At 45.8% G+C, this 26,765-nt stretch overlaps 1 protein-coding gene across 2 annotated transcripts in view; it reads left to right on the top strand.

Annotated features, from left to right (window-relative positions):
* The window catches only part of PFKL (phosphofructokinase, liver type), a 433,821-nt gene that overhangs the window by 51,435 nt on the left and 355,621 nt on the right, over nucleotides 1–26,765 (top strand). For both annotated transcript variants that reach the window (XM_085648708.1, XM_085648707.1), the window contains 2 exons: nucleotides 16,729–16,802; nucleotides 25,618–25,695. In XM_085648708.1, the coding sequence (XP_085504834.1) occupies nucleotides 16,729–16,802; nucleotides 25,618–25,695 (152 nt within the window). The remainder of the gene's footprint in view (nucleotides 1–16,728; nucleotides 16,803–25,617; nucleotides 25,696–26,765) is intronic.

Below are 26,765 nucleotides of genomic sequence, written 5' to 3'. Positions count from 1 at the left end.
AGTATGGCCCAACCAACCAAGAGAAAAGGCAAGAAGACTGGGGGACCAGCTTCTGTACAGCAAACCACTCCGGACCCCTCTCCACAGGGAAAGGACTTGGACACCCCAGAGGGAACTGAGCCCATGGAGTTAGACCCTTACCAGGTTGAACTCTTGGGCCCAGGGGGACCCACTAGGGAAGAGCTGTGCCAGGGTCAGCAAGATTGTCCCACTCTTGAAAGCCTGAGGCAGCAAGCGGTTTCAGAAGCAAAGGGAGATGTCAGTGGTACCCACAGAGCTTATTGAGAAGAGGTATTACTGTATGCTGTGGCAAGAAACCTCACTCCTGGAACCACCAGGAGGGTGGTAGTGCCCCAGAAGTACAGGGAGGTCCTCATAAATTTGGCTCATGACATCCCCCCCGCCCCCCTAGCCGGACATCTGGGGCAAACCAAAACTTGGGAAAGGCTAGTTAGTCACACTTACTGCCCCCAGATGCACCAAAAGGTGAAGGAGTTTGTCAGCTCCTGTGTTACCTGTCAGGCCAGTGGCAAGACAGGTGGCCACCCAAAGGCCCCCCTGTTACCACTGCCTGTGGTGGGTGTTCCCTTTGTAAGGGTAGGTGTGGACATTGTGGGTCCACTTGAACCTCCTACAGCCTCAGGAAACCAGTTCATTCTAGTAGTAGTGAATGACTTCCACCCTGATCTCCTCCTTCTGGTCTGGCAGCGTGCAGAAACTCACCAACTTTCGCAGACGAGCGTAGAAAACATCAATGGTTTCGGCCTCCCCATGCCTTGCCTGTCAGAGCTTGAAACGCTCGGGGTTTATTTGGGGGTCAAAATGCCTGTTCAGGGCCGTGACCGCCCCATTGTAGTCGTCATCCGCTCCTGTGTTGGTTTCGAATAGATCATACAGCTCGCCCCCTCCGTAGAACATGAGGAGCGACCATTTCACTCTCCCATCGGTCTCTCGCAAGCCCACGAAGTAATGGTCCAGGCGGCCGTTCCAGGACTTCCAGCGAGCCACGGCTGTGGAGGGGCCAGAGAGTTTGCTGAACGGTGGTAAAGGGGCAGCCATGGCCTGGCCAGGCCGAGCGTGGGCAGGTGAGTCCGCCTGCTGAAGAATTGGCGGTTGCGTCACAGGGGCACCGCCCCCTCCATTTGCGTCTTGCCCACTCGTCTTTGGCCGCTAGCGCACTTGCTAATGTTCCTGTGTGGTGGCGGCAGGGTAGGTTGCTGGGCGCAGGCCAGCGTGGGCTACCGATGGTACTGCCGCTGCTGGGCGTGGGGGGGTAGGCAGGCGATGTGGGTGCTTCAGCTAGTGGTGACTCTCACCACAGTGAGTGTGTTCCCCTGATGCCAGCGCTGAACTGATACCCCTCTGAGGCTTGAAGGGGACTGCCTGTGTAGTGTGGTAGGCCCAGGTGCGGCCGGCCTTGTGGTGGATGAGAGCGTCACCTTGCTGGGATCAAGCGTTCACTTGACTGTGTGCTTTATGTCCTTCCTTTTGTCCCTTCTGTTGGCCTACTCCCCTCAGCCAGTGTAAGAAGCTAGGTGCGATGGGCACGCACGTGTGTGCACAACGCGCTGCGGGGCCCAGTCCTTCTGTACACTGAGATAGGCATTCTCTTCACCCGCCGGCTCGACCAGGTGACCGTGGGAGCGCAGCCGGGCATTGACACTGCCGGGGCACCGGCTCGACCTCGCAGGGGCCGGAGCGACGAGCGCGGCCAGCACGGACATGCGCAGGGCAGGGCCGGCCTCACCTTGAAGGCGCTGCGCCAGGCGCCGATGACGGCAGCGGTGCAGTGCGGGGTGGGCACCCACCGAGGATGCACGCACCGGTGCACCCTCTTCTGATGGATGGCAGTGACACACGGGGTGGGATCCCGCTGGGGTGGCACACGTGGAGCCGGCGGAGCTAACCGCACACACCACACGGGGATCTCCCTCGGCGGCAACCAGCCGTGACCACCGGCGGGCAGGTGAGGCACACAAGATTCGTGGGTGGGACCTGCTTCGTCGCCAATGTGGCGTCCAGGCCTGGCTGGACACGCGCTGCGCGAGGCTAGGCCTCGGACGTGCTAGCGCAGCAAGAAGGGACAACCACACGTGCTTATTATCACTGGGCCAAGACCCCGAGTGGTCTTGCGCCCCTTTGGTTAAACCCTCAGACAAGCCCGCCCTCGCGGTGCGTAAACGGGCCGGGTGGCGCTGTCACTACACACCCCAGCTCTGCGAGTGCACACAGTGGAATGTTTTAACCTCAGCTCTGTGCGTGTACATACAGTGTAATGTTTCACCCCAACTCTGCCTTAGAAACGGCAGCATCACACCCCTGGCTCCTAAAGCGACCTCCTTTCTGCTCTGCTGCGTACACACCTCTGGGAGGACTTTACGTGTGCGAACTGGTGCAGACATGCTTGTTGTTTTTTTTTTTTGTTAGTTTTTTTTAGCATAATTTAAGCTACATTTTAGGTGATTGGATTGGCTGCACCTCAGAAGTCACAAGTTTCACTTTAAATCCAGTGAGGTTGTTTTGTAGGTTAAGTTGATACTAAAATCGGTGTGGGGAGTTTACAGCTAGACGGTGGGGTTCATTGAAGGACTGGCTTCCCTCAAGTCAGTTTCTGCAGTGCGGACAAAGCTGGGTGTACAGGGCAGGCACTGGATCCTAGATGTCGTGAGCAGTGGCCCTGGGCATTGCACCCACCCCTGTTGGCGTCCATATCCTACTGTTGACCCTCACACATCCAGACATGGCTGTAGATCACTGTGCAGACAACGTGAATGTGAACAGCTTTCTCTGTTTTTTTTCTGCACGTTTCCCTTTTTAGGTCTCGCCTAGCGACGCAGCGCATGCGCTGCTTGCTCCTGGCGAGATCTATTGTCGTCGCTTTACTTGCGAAGCGAGGGTGGAAGCTCCACCCATGCTTCTTATTAGTGCACCCGCCAAATCCGTGCTTCCTATTGGGAGGGAAGCATGTTTGGTTCCCTCCCGGTCTTCCTTCCACGTGCCTGCCCTGACAGGGCATGTGCACGCACCCGGACTGGATATATGCAAGACTGGCTTCCTAGATCGAAAGCTGCGATACAGAAGCTACCTTGTGTGGATTCGACACGCGCTGGCTTTCGGGTCTGCGCCTGGGCCCTGCAACAGGCTGGGCATTTAGGCCCTAGCCCATGGAGTGGTGAGCGAGCGAGAGCGGTGGGGGTGCGAAAGAATTGGCCACTGTCTGCGTGCCGCGGTCCTGACAGAAGCAGGCTGAAGCCAGTCGATGGTGCGGCTGGCTGGGGGCGCTGTGGACCCATGCGGTAGCACCCAGAGGGCGCCCACCATCGTCACCAAGGCGCTACCACATCCTAAGAAGAATTTGGAATTGGGTCTCTGCAGTGGATTCTTCTGCCTTGTGATTGGAAAAGTGCTTAATCCTTCTTTTGAGGGAGATAAAACGTGTTTTCCTTCGCTGATGGAAACCGTGAAGTGCCCGTGAGAAGAAAGGGGTACTGTGGGATTTTGTATTAAGTTCTGTCCTAAGGTGCCCCGTTTTAGGGTCCTGCATGATGTGTCCTGGCGGAGTGCGCTGTTGTGAGCGCGAGAGATGCCCAGCACGTGGTACATTGCTGTCCACTGGTAGGACAGAGCTGTGCAGTGCTGGCTGGATGCGTGTGCGTGTTGCTGTCTCACGTGCCGTGGTAAGAGTTTGAGTGTGTCCTTCATGCCCCGAGAGGGGAAAGCTGGAGACCAACGAAGGCGGTAAGTTGTGTGTGTGTCTGTGTGTGTGTGTGTGTGTGTGTGTGTGTGTGTGTGTGGGGGGGGGGGGGGTAGGTGTGCACTAGAATTCAGTATGCACTATTGGCTTTTGTCAGTAGGTGCTGCATGGTTTTCCCTTCCTCCTAAATTATTAAATATTGTATTAATGAGCAGTGGGACGTTTGTTTAAGCAGGATTGAATGGACTTGAAAAGTTTTTGAAAGGAAGCCGGGACTTTGAATGCCTGTCAAAGAATGCCCAGTGTTTGAGTTGGTGAAGGAACCCTCCCAGTCAACGATAAAGCAGGGACTGGCTTGGATTCCAAATGGAATGGCTTACTGTCTTGTGCGGTGGGCTTGTCTGCGGATCTAGGTATAAGCCTAAGGAAGTGATTTCCTGTTTACATTTTTTAGGTGTAACTTAGAGACAACTTAAGCTTTCTTGCCCAATGTCCTCCTCATGTAATCAAAATCAATCATAAAAAAGACATACAAATATATATTCATAGATGGGCTTTAGGTCAGGTCTATTCATTGATTTGCTTGTTCACCTGTCATTCATATTTTTCTTCTGCCCACCACAGCACACAACATGGGGCAATGGGTCAGCTCTGGTCTGTCATTGGGCCTCTTGCAGTGTGAGTGATGGATTTTTTTGCCTTAGTGCATGTGCACATCTGCCTAAATAGAAGTGCACTTAAGTACTAAGCGTGGTCTGAAAATACTTCGCCAGCACTTTTTTTCTAGGATGCAACCACTTTGTTTCTTCAAAATTATATAGAAAGGTATGTCTTTATACAAAAAAAATGTTCATTGCACGTATGTGGCTGCCTCATTTATGCTGTAAGTTTTCTTTTTTTCCTCTTTTTATTTTTGTGGCATATTCTTGCAATAAAAAAAAAAATGCACATGTAACCACCCTGCTAGATTGACCAATCAGACCTATTGGATGAATACTGCGATTATGCGGTCTCTATGCACTTCTATTTTAAGTGCATAGAGGATAGGTGACAGAAAGATAGTCAATTTGCCAGGATCACACAATCATTGGTTGCGTGAGAGACGCCAGGAATAAAACTTAAGCTCTTCTGTCTCCCTTCCCAGCTACTTAATCACTAGGCCACATTGCTTCCCAGTTGGAGGCACTCAGTGCCCTCCATCAGGGCACATTACCCTTGGCACACAGTTTAAAAAGAAGTAATTTTCAACTAGATCTGGGCTTTCTCTGTGACAAAAGGCCATGTTCACTCAATGTGCTCTTTGCATCATAACTGAAACAGGACCAGGAAAGAAACGAAGGCAGAGGGAAAGAAATGCAACCTATTGCATATATCGGCCAAAACTATTGCATGTCCTCAGTTTCCCCATGAGTTCACATGAGTCTCAAGAAACTGATGAACACTGAAAAATTCAAGATCGCTTTCTGAACTGACCTTTCAGGTACTCATGCAAAAACAGTTGATGGACAGAATGCAGAACAATGTCATACATTCACCCCAGTACAGAGATATGGGCCTGAATCCATCGTTTTTTTTGCTCACCATGCCATTCCAGTTTGAACCCAGCCATATGCAAATCAGTCTTGACCATGTGCCTCATGGGAACAGTCCAGCCCAAACTGCTAAGCCAGGTCTTCCCTGGACTGGAAACAAGAATCCTAGGACCGGTTTCGGGGTTTCACCCCTCTTCAGTTGGCAGGGTATGCCCCGACGTGGGTCCCTTGCTCACTTGGTCACTGGATTCAAGCTAGCCTGGCTGATGACCGCTGATTAACCAGAAACCGGTCCCAGGATGCTTGTTTCCGGTCCAGGGAAGACATGGCTTGGCAGTTCGGGCTGGACTGTTCTCATGAGGCACAGGGTCAGACTGATTTGCATATGGCCATGTCTGAACTGGGGTGGCGGAGTGAGCTAAAGAATGATGGATTAAACCCAGATCAGTTGACTGGGGGTGAGTGCTTGCAATGTTCAACACTCCGTCCATCATCCCCTTTTGGTTTTGCTTTGTTCGCCCTAATTTGGCAGGGTATGCCCAGACGTGGGTCCCTTGCTCACTTTGCCACTGGATTCAAGCTAGCCTGGCTGATGACGGCTGATTAGCCAGAAACCAGTCCCAGGATGCTTGTTTCCGGTCCAGGGAAGACATGGCTTGACAGTTCGGGCTGGACTGTTCCCATGAGGCACAGGGTCAGACTGATTTGCATATGGCCATGCTGAACTGGGGTGGCGGAGTGAGCCAAAGAATGATGATGGATTAAACCCAGATCAGTTGACTGGGGGTAAGTGCTTGCAATGTTCAACACTCCGTCCATCATCCTCTTAGGTTTTGCTTCTTTCAGGTACTCCGGCACCTGCGCTGAGATCTCAGGCCTTAGACCCCCTCCGTCGCTGATTAGACGCGTTCTCCCTCTACGTCACTTAATTCTGATTGGATTCTGTCCCGTGTCCTTTGAACCCTGAAGTAACGGAAAGTGTATACACAGTGCTTTAAAAAACTCTTGCAGAATAGCTGGTGCTATTCTTTTAATACCTGAATGTCAGCAGTCACCTTTTTGTTATTCCTGTGTTTATGGTGAACATCTGAGACACAGAAACACTTGCTCAAACTTTTCATGCAGTTTTCTTTGTCTGAGCATCTGTTCACTCCTAGATCCTCTGATGTTCACACACAACCAATTCTTGTGGTGGTCTTTTAGTAAAAACGAGTCAAGCTGTGCTAACTTTGGAATTCTTGTATGATGCTTGTTCAGCAGCTTAAAGCACAATTTGTTTATTTAGATGTTTTGTGATGTTCTGGTTGTCTTTGTACCATTTCTTCATCGCGCTAATATGCACTCACAGCTGGTTACAGGTATCATATCATGAGGCTGACTATAGGCCAAGTCTGGTTTTTAATCCACCTGCACCAGGCATGCTGGGATTTGTAGCCCAACTATATGACGCATATTTATCATTGGAAAAATGAAACTACAAGTCCATGCATACCTAGTGCTGTTGGCTGAAAAATCTTTAATTTATTATGAGTTTTATAAAGCTGCACCCATTACCTTCTGACCACTGCAAATCGTTGTGGAAAAATCGTGGTCGCAAATTGCAAACAAGCATTTGCAATTGTGAGGAAGTGCCATCTTTCTTGCATGGTATGCCCCCACTTTTTGCTGAATTGCTGAATGTACTTTGACTGAGTGTGCCCTGGACTCCTGCCAATCAGGTGCCCAGGGCCTATGTTCCTTCCCTAAGACACACAAAACCCAAATTGGCAAACCCTGGCCACATGTCAGCCCCTGGTAAATGGTCCCCTAGGTACCCAGGGCCTTGTGACCAGGGAAGGCCTCTAAGGGCTGCAGCACTCATTGTGCCACCCTTAGGGGCCCTGTACCCTTACACACACACACACACACACACACACACTGCCTTTGCAGGCTGGGTGTCTGGGTGCAAGACAAAACAAAGTCGACATGGCACACATCCCTGTGTGCCATGCCCATCACCTACACTGCCATGGCATACATCAGCCACCCCTCTAGCTGGGTGCCTTATGCCAATGGTGTGGGCACAGGAGCAGGAGCCCTGTGCCCCTACAGTACCCAGGTCCATTCCTGAGCACTGTAAGTGCAGTGCTGCCATTTAAGAGTACATGGTGCTGAGAGCTCGTCAAACACGAACTCCACAGCACCATAATGGCAACACTGAAGACTGAGAAGTTTGGTATCAAACTTCTCAGCACATTAAACCCATACTGATGCCAGTGTGGGATTTAATGTACCAAGCACCCCAGAGGGCATCTTAGAGATGCCCCCTTAAACCTAACCTACAATCCACGTCTGCTCTGAGGCTGCCTAGGCTGCCACACAGCAGACATGTTGCCGGATCCCTGGGTGGGAGAGCCCCTGCTCTCCTGGGCCTGCAACAATGCACATCCTGGGCGAGGTGCTAAATCTCCTCCCCCAGGATGGGCAGGGGGAAGCTTCAAAGGCATGCCGCCTCTGAGCTTCCCCAGGCCACTGCAACCCCCCACTCTGGCGGGAAGCTTGGTCGGAAACCCCAAATAAGGACAGGGGATGTGCCAGCCTGCCAACCCCACCACTCAGGTGGGGGAGGCGAGGTGAAGCACATCTCCGGGCTCTCGCCATCTTGAAGATGGGAAGCCCTACCCTATCAGGACTAGGCTACTGCCCCCCTTCCACAGGAGAGAGGCAGGATAGGGGGTGTACCCACCCCAGGACAGGGACCCATTGGTCCCTGCCCTTCACCTACCTGTAATGCCCCTAAATCTAGTATTTAGGGGCACCCTGAACCTTCCTTCCCCAGATTCCAGATTCCAAAATACAAAGAAGAGCAAGAAGAAAGAAGACCTGCCCTGCAGCTGCTAAGAAGAGGAAGACACCAACTGCTTTGGCCCCAGCCCTACCGGCCCGTCTTCCCTCGAACCTGCTCCTGCTCCAACCCGGCATCTCTTGTGGCCAGCAACCTCACAAACCCCGGAGGACCTGGCTACCTTTTGGCTCTAAGCCTCTGGGACTCCCATGAGTAGAGGCTCTACTCAAAACCTACCTCTAATCCCTGGCAGCAGCCCGGAACCACAAACCAAGTACACTTTGCACCAGCCATGCCTGGCCAGTGCCGGAGTGAACAAAGACCACGAGGACGACCCCACGGCGACTGTGACCCCTAGTCCGGCACCCAAGGACCTCCCTCGACACTCCTGAAGAAGCCTGCAGCCTCAGAACAAGGTGCCCCCCTTCACCGCGATCAACAGAGGGTAAGATTTCCCAACACCAAAAGGCACCCCTGCACGCGGTGCCCCTGTGCCCCCTGTGCCCAATCCCGGGGTACCTACCTATCCTCCAACTACCCAACTTACCTCTCGAAGTGGTGGTGGTACCTGAAGAATCCTCGTCCCCGAGCTTGCAGTCTTTTTCTAAAGCGGAGATTTCCCATTGAAATCAATTGAGCGCCCGAAGGCTCAAAAGCACCCTGCACCCAGCCGCCCAAGTGGCCCTGGCAGTGCAACCTCTACACCTACCTACTTCCCCACTTGCCCTGAGTAAGTGACCAGGAGCCCAGCTCCCACAGCCGCGTGGCTTGCTAGTCAGCAGCCACCAACCAAGGCCCCCCTATCCCTCATAGGATAACATTGGGCCTAACTCTCTCTGCACCCGGCCACCCTAGAGTCGCTGAGGGTGAACCAACTGTACCTACCTGAACCTGGGGGACCCCTGAGTCTATGCCCAGAACCTCTACTCTGCCAGTCGAGTACTTACCTTTAAACCGATAACTCTATTTTCTTCATAGGGTAACATTGACTGTTTTTTTTCCTGAAAATTCTTCTAAGTGTGGACTTTTCAAATCTTAAAACATTCACCAAAAATCAGCCGAGTAACGAAAACGAAAATACTCACCTGCTCTTAGGTGAGCTCCCAGTGCTGGATCTTGGTGCCCAGCACTGACTCTGAAAAATACTTACAACTGTACTTACCAGTAACCCAATTTTCTCCCATAGGAAATGATTGACTGTTTTTCTGTGAAATTTCTTCTAAGTGTTAATTTCTGCAATATTTAAATATTCTTTAAAAATCGTATAATATCTGAAAACGTAATTACTTACCTGCTTTGGAAAAAGGTCCCAGTACTGAGTCTAGGCACCCAGTACTGGATTACAAAAGTAACGAGAACATACTGTTTTCTTTGAAATATTTTCTAAGTGTCAACTTTTAAAATAGCTAATTATTGTTTAAAAATCATCACAGTAATTAAGTCGACTTTCATCACTTGATTCTAAGTACTGACCCAGGACTGAATCTAGGATCCAGTCCTGGAATTCCAAAAGTAATTCTAAAAGTAATCTGTTGCAAATAACTTGAAATTTCAATTGAGCTCAATGCATTGTTGTGTTTAAAATAGAGTTGCCTATTGCAACCACTTGTAACTGTTTACAAAAGTCAATTACATCTTGCAAAAGTATTTATATAAAGCATCTCATTCAAGTATATTTTAATTCCAATTGTTGGTTCTGAAATAAAACAAGCATATATTTTATATATATAAACCATTGGCCTAGAGTTTAGTTATTGAGTGTGTGAGACCATTTGCTGACTGAGTGTGTGCAACAAATGCTTTACACTGTCCTCTGATACTGCCTTACTGCTCAACCAAGCTACCACTTTAGAGAATAAGGTTATATCTAACTTTAACCTCTGTCAACCCTGGGGGACTGTGGACTCTGTACACCTTGTACCTATTAAGGAACAGTATATACAGAGCCACTTTCTCACAGCTATGCAATAGGTCTCCCAGTTACGCAAGTTTAAGCTATTTGCACTGTAAATGACACTGCCTTTTATTTATCTTTTTAAAACGAAAACAAAAATAAAAGGCATTGTTATTTGCAATGCCAATAGCTCAAACTCGTGTAAATGCGAGACCTGTTGCATTGCAAATGCTTGTTCCAAAGTTGCTTTGAACTGTCTCTGGATCTGGGACCACGTATTTCTGAACATCGATGGCATGCAATGGATAGCCGTGGGAAGCAAGGGCAAGCTGTTTCACCTTGTTTATAGCACACAAGGCATTAAAAAGCTTCCAAGCCCGTGGTGGGGTGCAGGAACACTAACAACAAGCTACCCAGGTGCAGGTTTTACAGTATTTGTCTGGTAAAGTGCATGTCGATCAATTCTCTGCCTTTTGGTTTGAATAGCAGTTTGTGCATGGTCCTGCTTAAATTACCTCCTGTAGCAAAACCAGTTTAAGGTTGTTCCCATTTTAATGTCCTCCTTAAGCTACCCACAGACACACCCTTTGTGTACTGTAATGTTTCTCACAGCAGGGAGCACGGAGGCTGGCTCCAAGCAGGAGCACCCACAACATGAGCTCAGGAAGAATTAATCTTCCTTACTATCAAAGTTCATGGGATTACTAAAGGTAGGCCTGTCTCTACCCCCTCACTTCAGTGTCTGAATCCCCACTTTTCACCCACAGGAGTGAAGGCAATACATTCCCATTGTCTGCAGAGGTTCTTGTCTTTCCCCCATCTAATGCCATGCTAAACCGGGTGCATACAAACGCATCCACTGTGCTTTTTCCAATTAATTCAATAATCCAAACTGTAAGGGTTTAAGGACACATCTCTACTTCAGAATTTGCAGTATTTTCTTTTTGATGTTTACATTTACTCTCGTATTCTCCCACTTTGCTATGATCGCAAGGTTATGCTTCCTTGGCTGCATACATCATTTGAAATGTTCCCATTTATTCATCCCCAGTATGTTCATCCAGACATTTACACTACTCGCCCCATAGCTGATCAGCTCTTCTTGCTGAAGCAGTGGTGTAGTGATAGCGGAGCAGCAGACGGTTCGTCTTCATCTAGAGCACATTTTCACATGCAAATGATGTTTCTTTCTCAAACGTTTTAGAAGTCTAACCCAATTTTTAGAGCGGCAAATCTTTAGGCCCCACCTAGCTTTGACAGACACGAGGCAGGGGCATTTGTTTAACGTAATAGTAGACCTGCTCTCAAAGTGCTGTGAATTACCATAATAACTTACTCTTTACAATGTGTTTGTGTTCCTCTCTAACAGCAATTGTTTGTAAATGTCATGACCTTGACCACACCCTTCAATATGTCCTTATCAGTCTGTGGCCAAAATATGTATCTGTCCATAAAAAGTAGCAGACGGTAAACTGCACTGGAACTGGAACACTTGAGGGCAGAGTACTGGACTGTGGCATCTATTAACTAAAATCGCAAGGCTTCTGAAAAATCTTGACATTTGATACCAATAATTTTAGCAAATTTGAAAAAACCTTTCAGCCTCCGAGTATGGGATAAAACCTCTTCTCCGTTATTGTGCTAAAAATAGGCCCATTTGTGCATTGTAAGCTATATTGCAGTTTTATATAGCGTGAACATTACCCAAGGGCATTGTAGCACTTTAAGCGAGCACCAGATTACATTAAATAGGGTCAGAGTCTTTTTATTTTAGGCACAGGAGATTACGTGATTTGCCCAGAGCTAACACTGGGACTCAAAACTGGTTCCCAAGATCCAAAGTCAGCAGCTCTGGCCAATCAGCCGCATCCACATTTCTCAATTTATGTCTGAAAATCATACACTAGTGGGATGATTGTGTATGATTACGTATTGTGGGTGCATACGCTATTGAAATGGCTTTATGAAGTAAAAAAAACTGCACCAAAAATACTGGAAGGCTCGCATGCATTCTTGCTTGGGAATACTTGCAAGGGTTTGTTTTAACCCCTTGTGTGCCACGCCCTTTCCCCGCCCTGTGCCGGGCGTTCCAATAGCGGGCGGGGTTCATGACGAGCTGGACTCGTCATGGGCACAGCGCAACCGCGGCCCATGACGAGTCCAGCTCGTCATGGGCACAGAAGGGGTTAAAACTGGACCTGGGAAACTTGACAAACAGATGCTTTTTTTGTAAATGCGCCCCATGCCTCCATTTCACTTTAATGGCAGCCGCGCCCCTTTCCTTAGACACAGCTTGCCTAATGAAAGGGGCGCGGCTGCCCTTAAAGTGAAAATGCGGCATGGGGCAGTTCTAACAATGAAAGTTAATAAACAGGAATAAAAAAAAAATGCAGCCACGTTCGGCTCCGCAAATAAACCAAAGTCATGGCCTCCACTGTATGAGCGTGCGTGCTATGAAAAAAATTATTAAAGCGATCAGGGAGAGCCTGTACTGGCAGGAGAAAAGTGTAAGCAAATAGTGCTCAGAGGCTGTAATTAAAGCCTACAGAGTAACAACACATGTAACAGGGGTTGTCCTCGTGGGAGGTTCCAAAATGAAACGAGGCGGTACTAAGGAGGGACCACTTAGCCTATTGACCAATGAAAAGCCACAGTTTCCAAAGGACAATGACACAAGCCAATGAACAATATGGGCGGAGAGTGGGCGAAGCTTCAAGTCCATACCTGAATACAGCATGCCTCGCAGAGCAGCACATGCGTTGCCCAGGCTTGACCTAAAAACAGGGATGATGGCCAGCAAGGGAAGAAGAGCACCATGTTTGTGTTTGCATTCCCAAATGATTTTTTTTGGGGGGGTAGACAAGCAGCCAGTGTTCGTTTAAGGACCATTGGCTACTTCTCTTGAGGTCACCCGGCATGATTCTCAAAGTGAAAGCTTTACAGCAGCTACATATTTCCTTGTGCTCATCTGATACCACCTATTTGAGGGAGAGGTTAACTTTTTATGGGTTTGCGAACCCAGTTGCCATTTTAAACCATTGATCAGTATCATTCCAAATCCCAATTAGGCATGGAACATCCCTTTTCATGACAGTGCTTAATTGCAATTTCCATTGCGTCAGTAAACCTTTTTTACACACTGGAAATGCTTTTTCGACTCACAAAATGGGTTTAGTACATTGCAAAAGGCTGTCGACTCACAAAATGGGTTTAGTACATTGCAAAAGGCTGTTTTGTGGTTGCCAATCACGTAATTTTGGGAATGGAAAGTTTGCACCCGCAGAATGAACATCTGGTACTAGACTAGCTTCTGCACAAAACAATAACTGCAAAAAAAAGTTTTTCTTGGATTTCCCCTGGCTGGGGTCTCAGTTGACCTGACCGTTCACAAAAGCCTCCTTTTAATGTTTGCCGTTGTTACCATTTATCTCGCTGTTCAACACAATGGAGCTTTTTCTGGGACCACAATTCTAATCACTAAGTTGTGCTAAGCATATGTGGTATCTGACCCGCCTCTACCTCAGCATTTGTACTCCAATGAAGCGCCTAAGGAGCCATGGCGCTCTCCCACAGTACGAAGGTAGAGTTTTAACCTGAATCTCAGCAACTTGGGTCACATTTTCGGCTGCCAAAAGGCTGTGGTCTGTCGAGTGGGACCATACTGATTTATCCTGAAAGCTATTTTGCAAGTCACCCGACTTAACACTAAATCTGTGTATTCCATTAGATTGTTCAAGTTATTTTCTTTGTGTGGTTGAATAGTAAAGGGCACATGCACTTGTTTCCCTCCTTCAGTTTGGAGTTCGTGCCATCAGTGGCCTCAGCTGAGGTTGGTGTGGGTTCAATAATAGGTTACTTAGCATTCTCTTTGAGAGCACACCAGAACAAGTTTCTTAACTCCGTGTTTGGCTGGATATGCAGTTCTCAAATTATTTTATCTTTAGCCCCTGCACCAACATCTAGTATCTGGGTTCAGATTTGAATCTCAGAGCAATTTTGGGGATTTTGGTTTTCAGTCTTTGGTCTCAGATAGCCGTAAATTGTTTTGTGAAAACATTGTTTCACGTGGTTATTATTACTGTCAGAACAGGTAATGAACATCTGTTTGCTTAACTACCGTACAGTCTTCAACTGCATGGTCTTCTCTGACCTTGAGCACCAAACCTTCTTGTGATCCTCCGCTGCAACGGAAGATCTAGATTCTGGTGTTATTTAGCCTTCTCTGCATGCTTCCAAGTTTCAGACGAGGATCTGTTGCCTGGAATCGAAAAGGGCTCTACTTTACCTGTTGAGATGAATGTGGAAGAGGATAGGCAGTTGTTTGCCAGTGCTGTAGCGCCATCCCTAATTAAACTACATTTTCTAAGCAAGCACTATCCTTATGGATTTTTTCATGCATTAAGATTGTGTTGTGGTTTTTTAAAGAGATCCTGAGCATTATTTCTATTAGAGAAACATAACAAAGAATATGCTTCATTGTACTTGTTTACGACTGTAGTATCTAGATTAAGCTATTGGGTGGCATGCTCTTAGGATGTAGTTTTGTTGCTTAATCTGGTTTAAGAGCTGCTTTTTTCTGAACACCTCATTTTATTAAGTATTGTTATGGTATAGGAATCATTGGGGAAAAAATGAGGAATTTGTGAGAAGTATATTTGGCATGACAAGTGAATTACCCCTTTTAAAGATACAGTGCCTTCCTTCAGCTTTATGAACTCCCATCTTCTGCCGCCTCCACATTAGATGCGGCTAATCAGTTTTTGGAATTTCTTACTTCTGTATGGCCAAGAAAGTTAAGTTGGAACTGAGCTCCTCAACATGGGTAACACCAGCTGCAGTGATGTCTGCTCCACTATGGGTCACAAGGTGACACTGGAGCTGCCGGCTACCCTTGACTACTATTTCAATATACTTGGAATGCACTCTTCCTAGAAAATATATTCAAAAAGAGTTGTGGAAAGATGATAAAATCTGTTAGAAAAGAAGTTAATGAATGAAAAGTGATTTTTCCGCTTGATGTCCAGGATGGATTTGTGAGACAGCCTGTTTTTTTGTTGGGTACAGTGGTTTAAGGGGAAGAAAACCTATGCACCATTAAAGATGCACTCCACTCCAAAGTTTGCACTCAAACGTTTACAGAAATGTTGAGCAGTTGCTCTAACTTTTTCCCGTTTTGGGTTAGAATATTTTATCCATATGGTCTAGATGAGGCTGCACACTAACCGAATCCGTTCGACAACAGGGTCCCAAGTGCTCAAGCCAGCAGACTATACTGCCCTCATAAAAACATGTATTGCACAATCAAAGACTCTTGCAATAAAAAAGCAACTGAATGGGAGCCCAGATTTCTGACTCCAAAATACATTTTTCACTATAAATCTCAAAGTAATTTTTTCATTCATTCAGGAAAAATATATGGAACTGTAGAGTTGGGTGGAGGCAGAGGGGAGATATAGCTGACCCATCGTCGTGCATGCTCTCACCAATGTCTTTTTTTTTTTTTTTTGATGTACCAAGTTTTAGATCTGGCCTTTGAGGCAGCTTTAGCTATTTCATCAGACTATTATTTTTCCAAAAATGCATACAGAGGGCGCATCCATACAGGTGCTTCATCCATTGGTCGTTAAATTGTCCTTCACATTTTGCTTCAATCTGTCAGTGCATATAGCATGAGGTCGTGGCTCAGCCCAGTTTAGTCATTGGCTCGCTTCACTTTGAGCGACTGTACAAAGCCTGCGCACATTCTTCATATCCACCTCCAAGTGTTTCCTTTCTTGCTGGCAACAAACCTAGTTCAAAGTATGTTTTTATTTAATCGATTTATACAACTTTAAATACCAACGATTTATTTTAGCCTACCCTTTTGGTGTCCGTTTAGATGGTGATTTATATAATGCCTTCTTTTTAACCGTTTAAGAGTTGTGTTTAAGTGATATTGCATTGATGTGCTAGGTGCTGATATATTCTTGTCTTTACAAATAATTATAACAATGATGAAATGCGTGGCACAACCAAAATGTTTACTCAAAAACCTTGCCAATAACATAGTTATATTAGTGACTATTTTTTTAATTTTACATTTTTGTATTGCCAACATATAGCAGCTATTGTTAATTTGCTGGATGTTTTTGTCCTACATATTTTTGTGGCGTATATGCTTGCAGTAAACAAATAACCTTCACACCAGCCTACCAATGCCAGACCTATAGGCTTTGCCAGTGCTCGTTTGCTATTCTGGCCCCTGTCTCTCTAAAGCAGGGTTCTCCAGTGTTGGCCCTGGAGAGCTGGATCCATGCCAGATTTTTAGCATATTCACATTTAGATAAATGTAGTTATCCTAAAAATCTGGCATGGATTCGGCCCTCCAGCACCAACTTTGGAGAGCCCTGCTCTAAAGGACATTTTACAACACCGGAAATACATGGTACAGCGATTTAGATAAGCAGCCACCTTGTATGCCTTCATCACTGTGTTTGCAGCCATTTTCAAGAATCCAAACAGAGGATTCTGCCCTTGAATATTTATGAAATCGAATTAATCTACTGCTCAACCAAGCTTATAGACACACTTGAGAGTCAAAATTATCAACTTCATCCTCCAGTCTTGGACAAGCGTTTTCAAGTGTTGTTGGCAGTAATTGTATATGTGATCTTGAGCACTAGCATTACTAAGCTAGCAAGATCTAATGCTTAATGAATTGTAACAAGAGAGGGAAAATTATATGAAAATGTGTAATGAAATGGTTTGTTGTGCTTTAGTGATTAACAGCTTTAATTTTTTTTAGGTATGAATGCTGCTGTTCGCGCTGTCACTCGAATGGGGATCTATGTAGGAGCAAAGGTTTTCCTGATATATGAGGTTGGTACTTACAGGACTGTTTATTTTTTAACTTTCCTTTTCCAAGATTTTTTCCAACCCTACCGTCTCATGCCCTTGAACATTACTGTCTCATGAGGCACAAAAATAATGTATGCATGTATTTTGTTAAATGGTATGCACCTGTCAATAAAATTGGTATTCCCTTTGGTCTTCAACCTAACCAAATCTTCCCACTCGTGCAATTACAAACTCAATCACATTTCACATATACATCTAAACCCGATCGATATTACAACACTATTAACAATACTAAATATAGATGATTTTCATTGAACATACATTGCTCTTATTATAGAAAAGGTTAAAGACCCCTGGTCTCCTCCTAGCTGTTGATTGGTGTTTACCCCAGATCAGCTCTTCAACATCTGCATTTTCCTCTTTTTGCCACTTGTCCTCTACTGGTTCTTGTGTGTTAAGCATTTTCTTCTCCCTTCAAGTAAAAGGGCTAAAGCAGCTTGTGGGTTCATGCCTCCTGAGATTGCTTTGTTGATGTGGTTCAGGTTCTTGGTAAAAGTCTCCCTCTCATTTATTTCTTGTGTCTATCATCTGTTGTCCCTCCTGGGTGCTTAATTTATTCCTGCAAACATTTATCTTTGTATCATTTTATAATCGTATTGCAAGCAATTGAAGGCTAGTAAAAATATCAGGAGCCAAAGAAGGCAACCCTGATTTTTTTTTCCCTCTTTCCAACAGAAATTCTTCTGATATGTTTTTGGTATTCGGCACCACCTCTGTTTGGTTAAAGTACAGTGCCTGAGACCATTTTTAGGTCGAAGCTTATCAGACGGCAAAGCTTGTCTGGTTTGCAAAAGAGATTTTGGGGGCATTCAGAAAGCTGACCTAGGAATGCATTACGTCCATTGCTGACCATTGGCTTTGTGGTTTGTAACTTAAATATTCTGGCTTTCTATTTACAGGCTTTATTTATTTTGGGCTGTCCAGCTTCAGTTCGTCCCTTCCGATGCCCAAACTTTATTTACTGTATTTATTCACTAACTCTTTCTGTAAAAGGCCTTTAAATCTTGTTCTTATGTTATCACATTTGCTGTGCATTCAAAGACAGAGGTCAGATATCAAGCTTTCTTCCAGGGAGCTTGGTGTGTAATTTTCTCTTTTTGACTACAAAGTGAGAAAGAGTTTGTGACGATCCTGCTTAGTACCCTTGTAAGAGGAGAGGGTTTTTTTTTCTAGCGCACCATTTTTTATTTTAGCTGTGCTGAAGTTTCAGAATATATCAGAATTAGTACAAATTAAGCTTTTTTTGTGTAATTCTGAACTGTGGTGGAAACAAATATTTGAATACGATCAAAACCCATCAATACACTAGGTGATGACATTTGTCTACTTTATAGTTTGTGTGCAGTAAAACGGTATTTCGGTGCAAATGGAATGGTCATTTCAATTTAAAATGTATTATATGTAATGGCAGTGCATTACCACACCATGCATACTCTACAAAACGCCACTCTATGTCATTCCACTCTAAGACACTCTACAAGACGCTATGCCACTCCAATATATGCAATTTACACCACACCACTCTATGCTCCTCCTCTCCACAGCACTTAACCTACTCCACTCTATCCCATTCCAATGTACCCCACTCCACTTTGCTACAATCTACCACATCCAAACTACCCCACTCCACCAAGTCTACCCTACTCCACCCAGTCTACATAATCTACCTCACTCCATTCCAATCTACCCTACTCTAATCTACCCCACTCCACTTCACTCTAATCTACCACATGCCACTCAAACCTACTGCAGTCCAATCTAATCCACCCCACAACAATCTAGCCCACCACACCCCAAACAACCATACTCCAACCTACCCCAGTCTACCCCCACTAATTCCATTTAACCATACTGTAATCCACTCAAATCTACCCCACTTCACTCCACTCTACCCCAATCCAATTGATCCCACTCGGTTCCAATTTACCCCACTCCAAACTCCACTTCAATCTAGCCAGCTCCTCTCCAATCTAGTCTACCCCACCCCACTCCAATCTACACCACTCTACCGCGCTCCTCTCAAATCTACCCACCTCCAGTCTAACGCACTCCAATCTACCCCTTCTCAATCCACCTCTCTAATCTACACAACTCCAATCTATCCCCATTTACTCCACTTTACCCCACTCCACCCCACTCCAATCTACTCTACCTCACTCCATCCCACTCCAAACTACCCGACTACAATAATCCCAATTCCATCTCCCCACCCTAATCTCCCCCACGCCAATCTCCCCCACTCCATTTCAATCTAATCCACTCAGTCTACCCCACAACACTCCACTCTTCCCCAATCTTTCACTCCACTCTAATCTATCCTGCTCCACTCTACCCCAATCCATCCAATCTTCCCCACTTCATTCTACCCCAGTCTACCACACTCCATTACACTCTACCTATGCCACTCAAATCTATCCCATTTGAGTCCAGTCTAATGCACTACATCCCACTCCAGTCCACCCCACCTTATTCCACCCCAAACTACCCTACTCCAATCCACCCCACTCCAAACTACCCCATCTACCCTCACTCCTTTCCATTCTACACAACTATAATCCACCCAATCTATCTCACTCCAATCTACCCCAAAATATCCTACTCTACTCCTATCAACTCCACTCAGTCCTGTCTTGGTCCAGCCAAGAGGAGTATTCATATCTTACCAAATGCTATTGACTGGGTGTATCCTTGAACCTTTTTTCGAGTACTTGCATTGAAAAATAAGGGACTGCTTTACAACCATAGCCACTCCTACTGGCTCCCTGCCATGTGTCTTGCTCTAATGTGCTAATGCTGGATGCATCAGCACATGAAACCCAGGCATGTTGGTTTTACCATTATTTTCTCTTGTATTGCTTGTAAAGTTTTGGAGAAGGTCCGTTAAGTATTGCTCCTTTGTTTTAGGGGGTCCTGTATTTTGCTTTTTTGCTTGGTGATCTCTTTTTGAAGGTTTCATATCATTACTAATATACTGTCGAATTTCTGTACCTGTTGCTGTAATTCAGTGTTGTGATGCCCTTGTGCTGTTTTGCAATTGGGGTGTTGATCTCTTATAGTCTTTTTTTCTTGTGTCTTTGACTGTTCTATTTTTATCCTACAACCAAGTCCACCAACAAGTGCCTGTTCTATTCCCATGCTCCCATGGCTCTGTTCTTAGCAGCTATCTCTGCGGCCTCTGATGTCAACACACCTTGTGCTATTTTCACTCTGATTCCGTTATTTCCTCCAGTAGGTGGACATATCATTTGACAACATATTGTGTTTTGAGTTACATTATTTTTTCATTCGGCTATTTTTTTCATTCACCAATGTTCTGTTTTTATGTTCCTAAACACCATTGCTCACCCCGATATTGTTGTGGGGTTTGCATCATTTTATATGTTTTGCAATTCAGATTTGTTTGTTGTGTTATATTTTAATTTGTTTTGCCAGTTCTTGCCTTTCATCAACAAAGGTGCGATCTCTATAGGTGGTTACTTTCTACTGTCATAAAGGTGTACTAGGCCCTTAATAGGATAGATGGCCTCTGTGGCCTTGTGTGCATCTATTTTGACCATGAAAAGCATGTCTAATGTAGAATTTCTTTTGTGGTGGGAGAGAAGTAGAAATGCTTCTTTTTGCCTGGGGCACAGTCTCTCCACGCATCTTTCAATGGCAGCACTTCCATTATGTCAGCTAACTGTGGTTGCTGTCTTTCTCTCCTTGATTTGGTTGTGATCTGCCTAAAATAGGAGAGCTTCCGTAGATAATGTCTTGGCTGTAATTGCTGCACTCTTCCCCAGCAGTTACTATTTTGGCATAGCCTCTTCTGTTTGGGGCAAGGAATAAACCTTGGTCATGCAATGAACCATGGTCCAGTGATGGTCCTCATCTCCAAGTCTTGCTGTTACTCACAGGAACCTGCCACCCTTATATTTTCAGTCCACATCTAGCTCTATATGTAGACCATTTCTCATTGGTATTTTTCTGATGCATGCGAAAGTTATTCAATTACGTAATTCCCTTTATAGGGTTTATGTTGTCCTCATTTGTTGCTTGTACATTACTTTTTTGTAGTGCACATGCAAGGCAGTATCTACACGATAAGCATGCTCTGACCATCCGTAATGGTTTGAAAATATCCCATCAGCAGTTTATGATGGCTTTACTTAAGTCGCTTTATTCTTTTGACATTTGCATGGTGTAAAGCAACACTTGGTATCTTTGTCTCAAACTTTTCTCTTAAATGCAGAAAAGTCATCTTTTAGGTTGGCGAGAACCAAAGTACAGCTGCCATGTCTATAATAAGCCTTTGGCATCTGCCCTTTGCTTTGACTGTAGAGAATGTGGGGTTGACAGCATGCAACTCGCCTATTTGTCTCCTGGATGGCGTTTGAAACAAAAAGTAAGTCTTTCATATGACTAGATATCTCTTAAGGCAGGTGTCTCCAACCTTTTTTTTATGTTGATAGTAAATTATGTTCAATGAAAATCATACCGAGCTACTAATATTACTAATTTGGTAGTAGTGACCACCTCAGACAAGATCACATTAGTGGTCACACCATGCAAGAGTACCAGCAGTTTTTACCTCGGTGCATCAGGTAATGTATGTTGCCAGCAGTAATGTGAAAATGGCTTTAGCAATTTTGAATGGATCAGGGTAATGTGACAGCCGTAACTGCAATGCCCCTGGCACCAAGGTAATAATTTTACTTATGTCTCCCCAACATCTCATGATTTATCACTCAAATATTCGCTTTAAATATATTTTGGGGAATTCAGCCATTTGTTTACAAACATAAGCCAAACTTATAGTTTCTGGAAATATACACATTTCTGTGTCAAATGCACTTTGCAATTTTGGCATACATATATTAATTCATCCAAGCAAAAAAAACTTCTACTTTAGTAGGCTGAGCAGCACGCAGGCGATCTACTCACAGATAGCTGGAGAGCTACCAGTAGCTAGTTGGAGAAGCCTGTCCTAAGGTAATAATGGCGAAGCACTCGCCAAATGTTTTGATGCTTTGCTTAATACGGAACACTCCCGAACCCCTCAGAAGACCTGCTCTGAACTTGTTCCATTGTTTTGCAGAACAATAGGGCATTCCTTTACAAATCGGAGGTAACTTGCAAAAGGCAATCTCAATGACTTCTCCTTCGTCTCGACCTCCTTACCTGTCCACAAGCAAACCTATTCATGTACTCTTGATGTTTACGGGATGCTGCTGGGATTGCTACATTAGTTTCATCTTGGCCCGGCTTGTGAATCCCTGAACCAATTCTGTGGCTAGGTCTCTGCTATATAGATCTAATTAACAATAGTATGTGTTCCCTCTGCTGTTAGGGAATCATTAACATTACATATTTAGCAAGGCTTCTCTTGTCAGAATGTTTAGTAGTCTCCTGTCTACCTCTATTAACCTTATTGTAGTAGTCCTCTGCAGCACGGTCTACACAGGTGAAATCTTCATATGGGTCTGCTATAACCACGTAGCCCTTAGTGTAGTTGTGATAGAAGATGTCCGCTTTATGTTTGATATATTCTCGTGTGGGTGTGCGCACTGGTGTCTATAATGTCCTGTGCACTCCTAGAGTCAAGTTGTATTTTTGACTTCTGTGTTTGCTAGGTGTACTCACTGCTAGTATATTTATTTCTTTACTCTTTTTAAAGACTTTCATATATTTACACAATTTTTACTTGCCACTTGAGCACCATTGTCGTTGTATATGTAGGGGCGCGTGGGGGCGGAATCTACTTTTAAATAAGTACATGATTCGCCCTGCAAGGAGCATGCAGATAAAGGAATAACCGGAGAAAGAATCCAGATGTTGGACTATAGCCTACCCCTCTTGGAAGGCTACACCTAATCCTGGTTTGGGTCTTCTAATAGGAGCCAATGGTTTACTCATGGTTTGTGCGACTGGCTGTTGCCAGGCTGCTCTCAGGAAGGGGAGTTAACATTTGGGGGTGTTTTTCATTTTGTCCTGGTTCTTTTTATTTCATAAGCTTGGGTAACTTAGCATTTTCCTCTTGGACGAGTGTGGGGGGGGGCTATGCTTCAGGAGACACATCTTATCCAGAGCGAGGTGGAAACACTGCACTGGAGATCGAGAGGACAGATATTCGCTACCTTTTTTTCTGCATACACCAGGGGGGTGCTGATCTGGGTGAGGGTAGGTGTCCCCTTTGAGCCTCCGCGTACACTCCCAGATAAAGATGGCCAATACATTTTTGTAACTGGAAAGCTGTGTGGTCGGGAGGTCCCCAATCAAGATCCGGTCACTTTCCTATATAGGCTTTCGGCCCCATTGGCTGATCTAGCAGCAGTGGATATACTTCTTGGGGAGATTTTAATAGGGTGTCTGATGTTATACTGCCCCCCCACCCCTCCCCCGGGAACCTGAGGCATAGGCCCAGGCCCAAGCCCACCGTAGCTGGGAAATTGGGGATTGGAGGACATTTGGAGGACGCATCATCATATAGATGCAAGGACTACTCCTTTCACTTGCCCATATACCAGCTATACACACACACGCCTGGATGCCACGGACCAGAATGAGTTTATCCCCTCCAGGAATACGTCCTTTAATTTGCGGGGATTGTACTCGGTGCTGTTCCATCCAGAGGTTCAGGCTATCCTACAGACTGCCTTTCTATCTATATACCCAGAGAACGCCTTTGACAATGTAAGGTGGGGACTCTGTTTGAGACCATGGGACGAATGGGACTGGGGGGAAGAGGAGGAGGGGAAGGAGGTGGGGTTGATTGGCTGCAGTGGATGAAACTACTTTATGGGGGCCGCACAGGGCAGACGGGTAGGACAGTATCCCTTCAATATGGACTCTTCCGAGATACCAGACAGGGCTGTCCCTTCTCGCCACTCCTGTTTACCCTGGTGATTGAACCACTGGCTGTGATGTTTAGACAGGCTGGGGAGGGAATGGGGGTGTCTATACGAGGACAAGAACATATTGTTTCCTTGTACGCTGATGATCTCTTGATCTCTCTAGCGGACGCTGTGGCGGGCTCTGTTTCGGCCCTTGAACTTATGGAGATATTTGAAGACTTATCGGGCTTGAAGGTCAAAAGGAACAAGACCCATTTGTTTCCTGTAACCTCGTCTCTCTCCCGCCCCCCAGAACTCCCTGTGGATCTTAACTGGGCGTAATCCACCTTTAGATACTTAGGGGTCCATGTTTACCACTCCCTTGAAGATCTCCAGGAGGGTAGTCTTGGGAGGGCACTTCAGTCTCTTAAATCTTGTGTTGCCTTCTGGTGCTCATTGCGATTACACATTATGGCTCGGATTTCTCTATCCAAGATGGTTATTCTCCCTCGCTTATTGTATATTTTTATGAACCTCCCGATTACAGTTCCTGTTTGCTAATTCCACCAACTGGACTCACTATTAAGAGACCACATCTAGGATAGGGGACAACAAAGGGTGTCCTTAGCAATCATGCAAAATCCCATGACGGAGGGTGGGCTGGGAGTGCCAAACTTCGAATTATACTTCCTAACCTCTAAGCTGCTTCGGTTGCACAATGGTTGGAATGGTTGAAGCTGGAAGACATAGACTGGACAGAGAGGAGGATGGGCTCCTCATTATTGTCAGCTACATTGCTTAACCTGGTGGTGGACACCCCACGACATTCCCTGCTGCTGGTCACGATGAGGGGTGGCTAAGACTGTAGACATTCCCCTGTATTTCCACGTTCTGCCCTTGGTTGAACTGCCTCATGGGGACCCCCTTACTATATTTGCAGCTGACAGACTGGACTAGACTGGGGTGGGACTGGACACAGTAGGGGACTTCTATCCACAGAATACTCTTACTCCTTTTGAGGATATGGTGGAGGATGCTGGACTCCCACCATGCCAATTCCTCCAATATGAGGCCCAGACACGCAAGAATAAGAAACTGTGGGTTGGGGGTAGAGAGGAGCCCAAAACGCACCCGGTGTTCTATTCTTTACTAACCTTGGGATCGGCTAATCATCCAGTGAAATGGCTATACTGCTCACTGTCTGAGGCGACTCGTAACCCCCTGTCAAGATTGAGCGAGTGATGGAAGAAGATACTGGAGCAGGAGTTTTCAGACTCTGAATGGAATAGAGTTCTAGTGAACCCTAGGATGGTCTCACATAATAATAGATTGAAATGCATGCAGTTTAATTATTTACATATGACCTACATGACACCCCTTAGACTTCCAGTTGCTTATGGTGGCGAGGCCCGTGGTTGCCTGAGGTGTAATTGTGACAATGCAGCTTTAGGCCACATGACATGGGCGTGCCCTGGCCTGCGGCAGTACTGGGATGAGGTATTGGTGGTAGTGGGTACAAAGCTGGGGCACGCGCTCCACCCCACTGTTGGGGTTTGCCTGTTGGGGCTCTTCCCCTGACTGGCTAAATGGAAGGTCAGGAATAGATTCATTGATCTAGCTCCGATTCTTGCCAGGAGGAGGATAGCCATGGCTTGGAAGTCCGCTTCCGGTCTAGTGGTGGGGGCCTGGAAGCATGATGTGACACCTGGGGTGTGGGGGAGAGCCTTGCAAGGGAGAAGGCAAGGGGGTTGTGCAGGCGCCCCATAGCGGAGCAATTGAGGGTGATCCTGGATACCTGGGAACACCCATAGCGGGAGCATGATGTTGAAGAGGGAAGCCGAGATGATTCTCAGTTGGGTGGCATGATTTGATGTTACTGAAGCCCTAACATGCCTCTGATTTACCCAAACGCGGATATCTGTTTTCACTATTCCTGTTTCATCACATTTTGTTTCTTATTGCAGGGATATGAAGGGCTGGTGGAAGGAGGAGAAAACATTCAGCAAGCTAACTGGCTAAGTGTTTCGAACATTATCCAGCTGGTAAGACGGATCTAAGTATAGCCTTTTATTCCTATTATTTAAGTATTCTTAACTTATTTCAACCACCTGGACTTCCTCTGTTTAATTTGTTGTTTTTTGCGTAAAATTTAAAATAAAGTACAGTTAGGAAGGCAAGGAGAAGAGTAGGATTTTAAATCATATTTAAATTAAAAATTTAAAGTAATCATGGTTTAATTTACTGCTTCATCTGAGCTGTTAAGTAAAACAGAAACTGATTCTCAAAATTGGTTTCTGAGCTCAGAAGCACATATTTGACATTAACTAAAAGCTGGCTTCTTAGAGCGGAACTTTCTTTCTTTTTGTGTGGCAGGTGAACACACAGACCTCTAGCATATCCATCCTTCCATTTAAAAAGTGATGGAGCCAGGTACACATCTTACATCGTAGAGAGAGCCGTAATAACCACGCATGCCAATTGGGCACACTACAGTCGCACACAACAGGGTATGTTCGAATTTCACGATTTACAAATCTACAAAGTAACGGAGCACTGTACAAAGGTAAGGCTGAGTCTTTAGCTACATTCCTCATGTCTCCATGCCTTTTGGATGGTCCCGAACTGGTAGGATCACACCCTGATTACAGAACACTAGAGTCACACCAACAATATCTCTGAATTGGACATGGGCTGTTTATTATGGTTAGGATCTGGACTCCTAATTTTAGTCCAATTAACCTTTTTAAAATGTTTCCTTGAGCACTTGCGAGATCTCATCATCTCTTCAAGATTTTACATGGCATGCAGTGCATATCCACAGCAATTGTTTTAGGATCTTCCACAGGACTCTGTATTGTACCTCCATTCTTTTCAACGCTTAAATGTCCCTCATCTGAATGGTACCGATCCCCCAGCATGGTTTTATGTAGGATTCTATACTCTTGCATGGGTTCTCAGTTGTAGAGCGGCATCACCCTACCTGGTGCCCTGAGCATCCTGCAATCCTCGTGAGAAGAGCCTTCAACCCACAAGGACCTCAAGAAAGAGGGCACTTTGTCACACAACCCCCCCCCCCCCCCCCCCACCCCCAAACGAAAGATGATGAGATTAA

Source organism: Triturus cristatus, chromosome 3_2 (genome assembly GCF_964204655.1).
Source record: "Triturus cristatus chromosome 3_2, aTriCri1.1, whole genome shotgun sequence".
NCBI lineage: Eukaryota > Metazoa > Chordata > Amphibia > Caudata > Salamandridae > Triturus > Triturus cristatus.
This window is presented reverse-complemented; position numbering and strand designations above follow the sequence as displayed.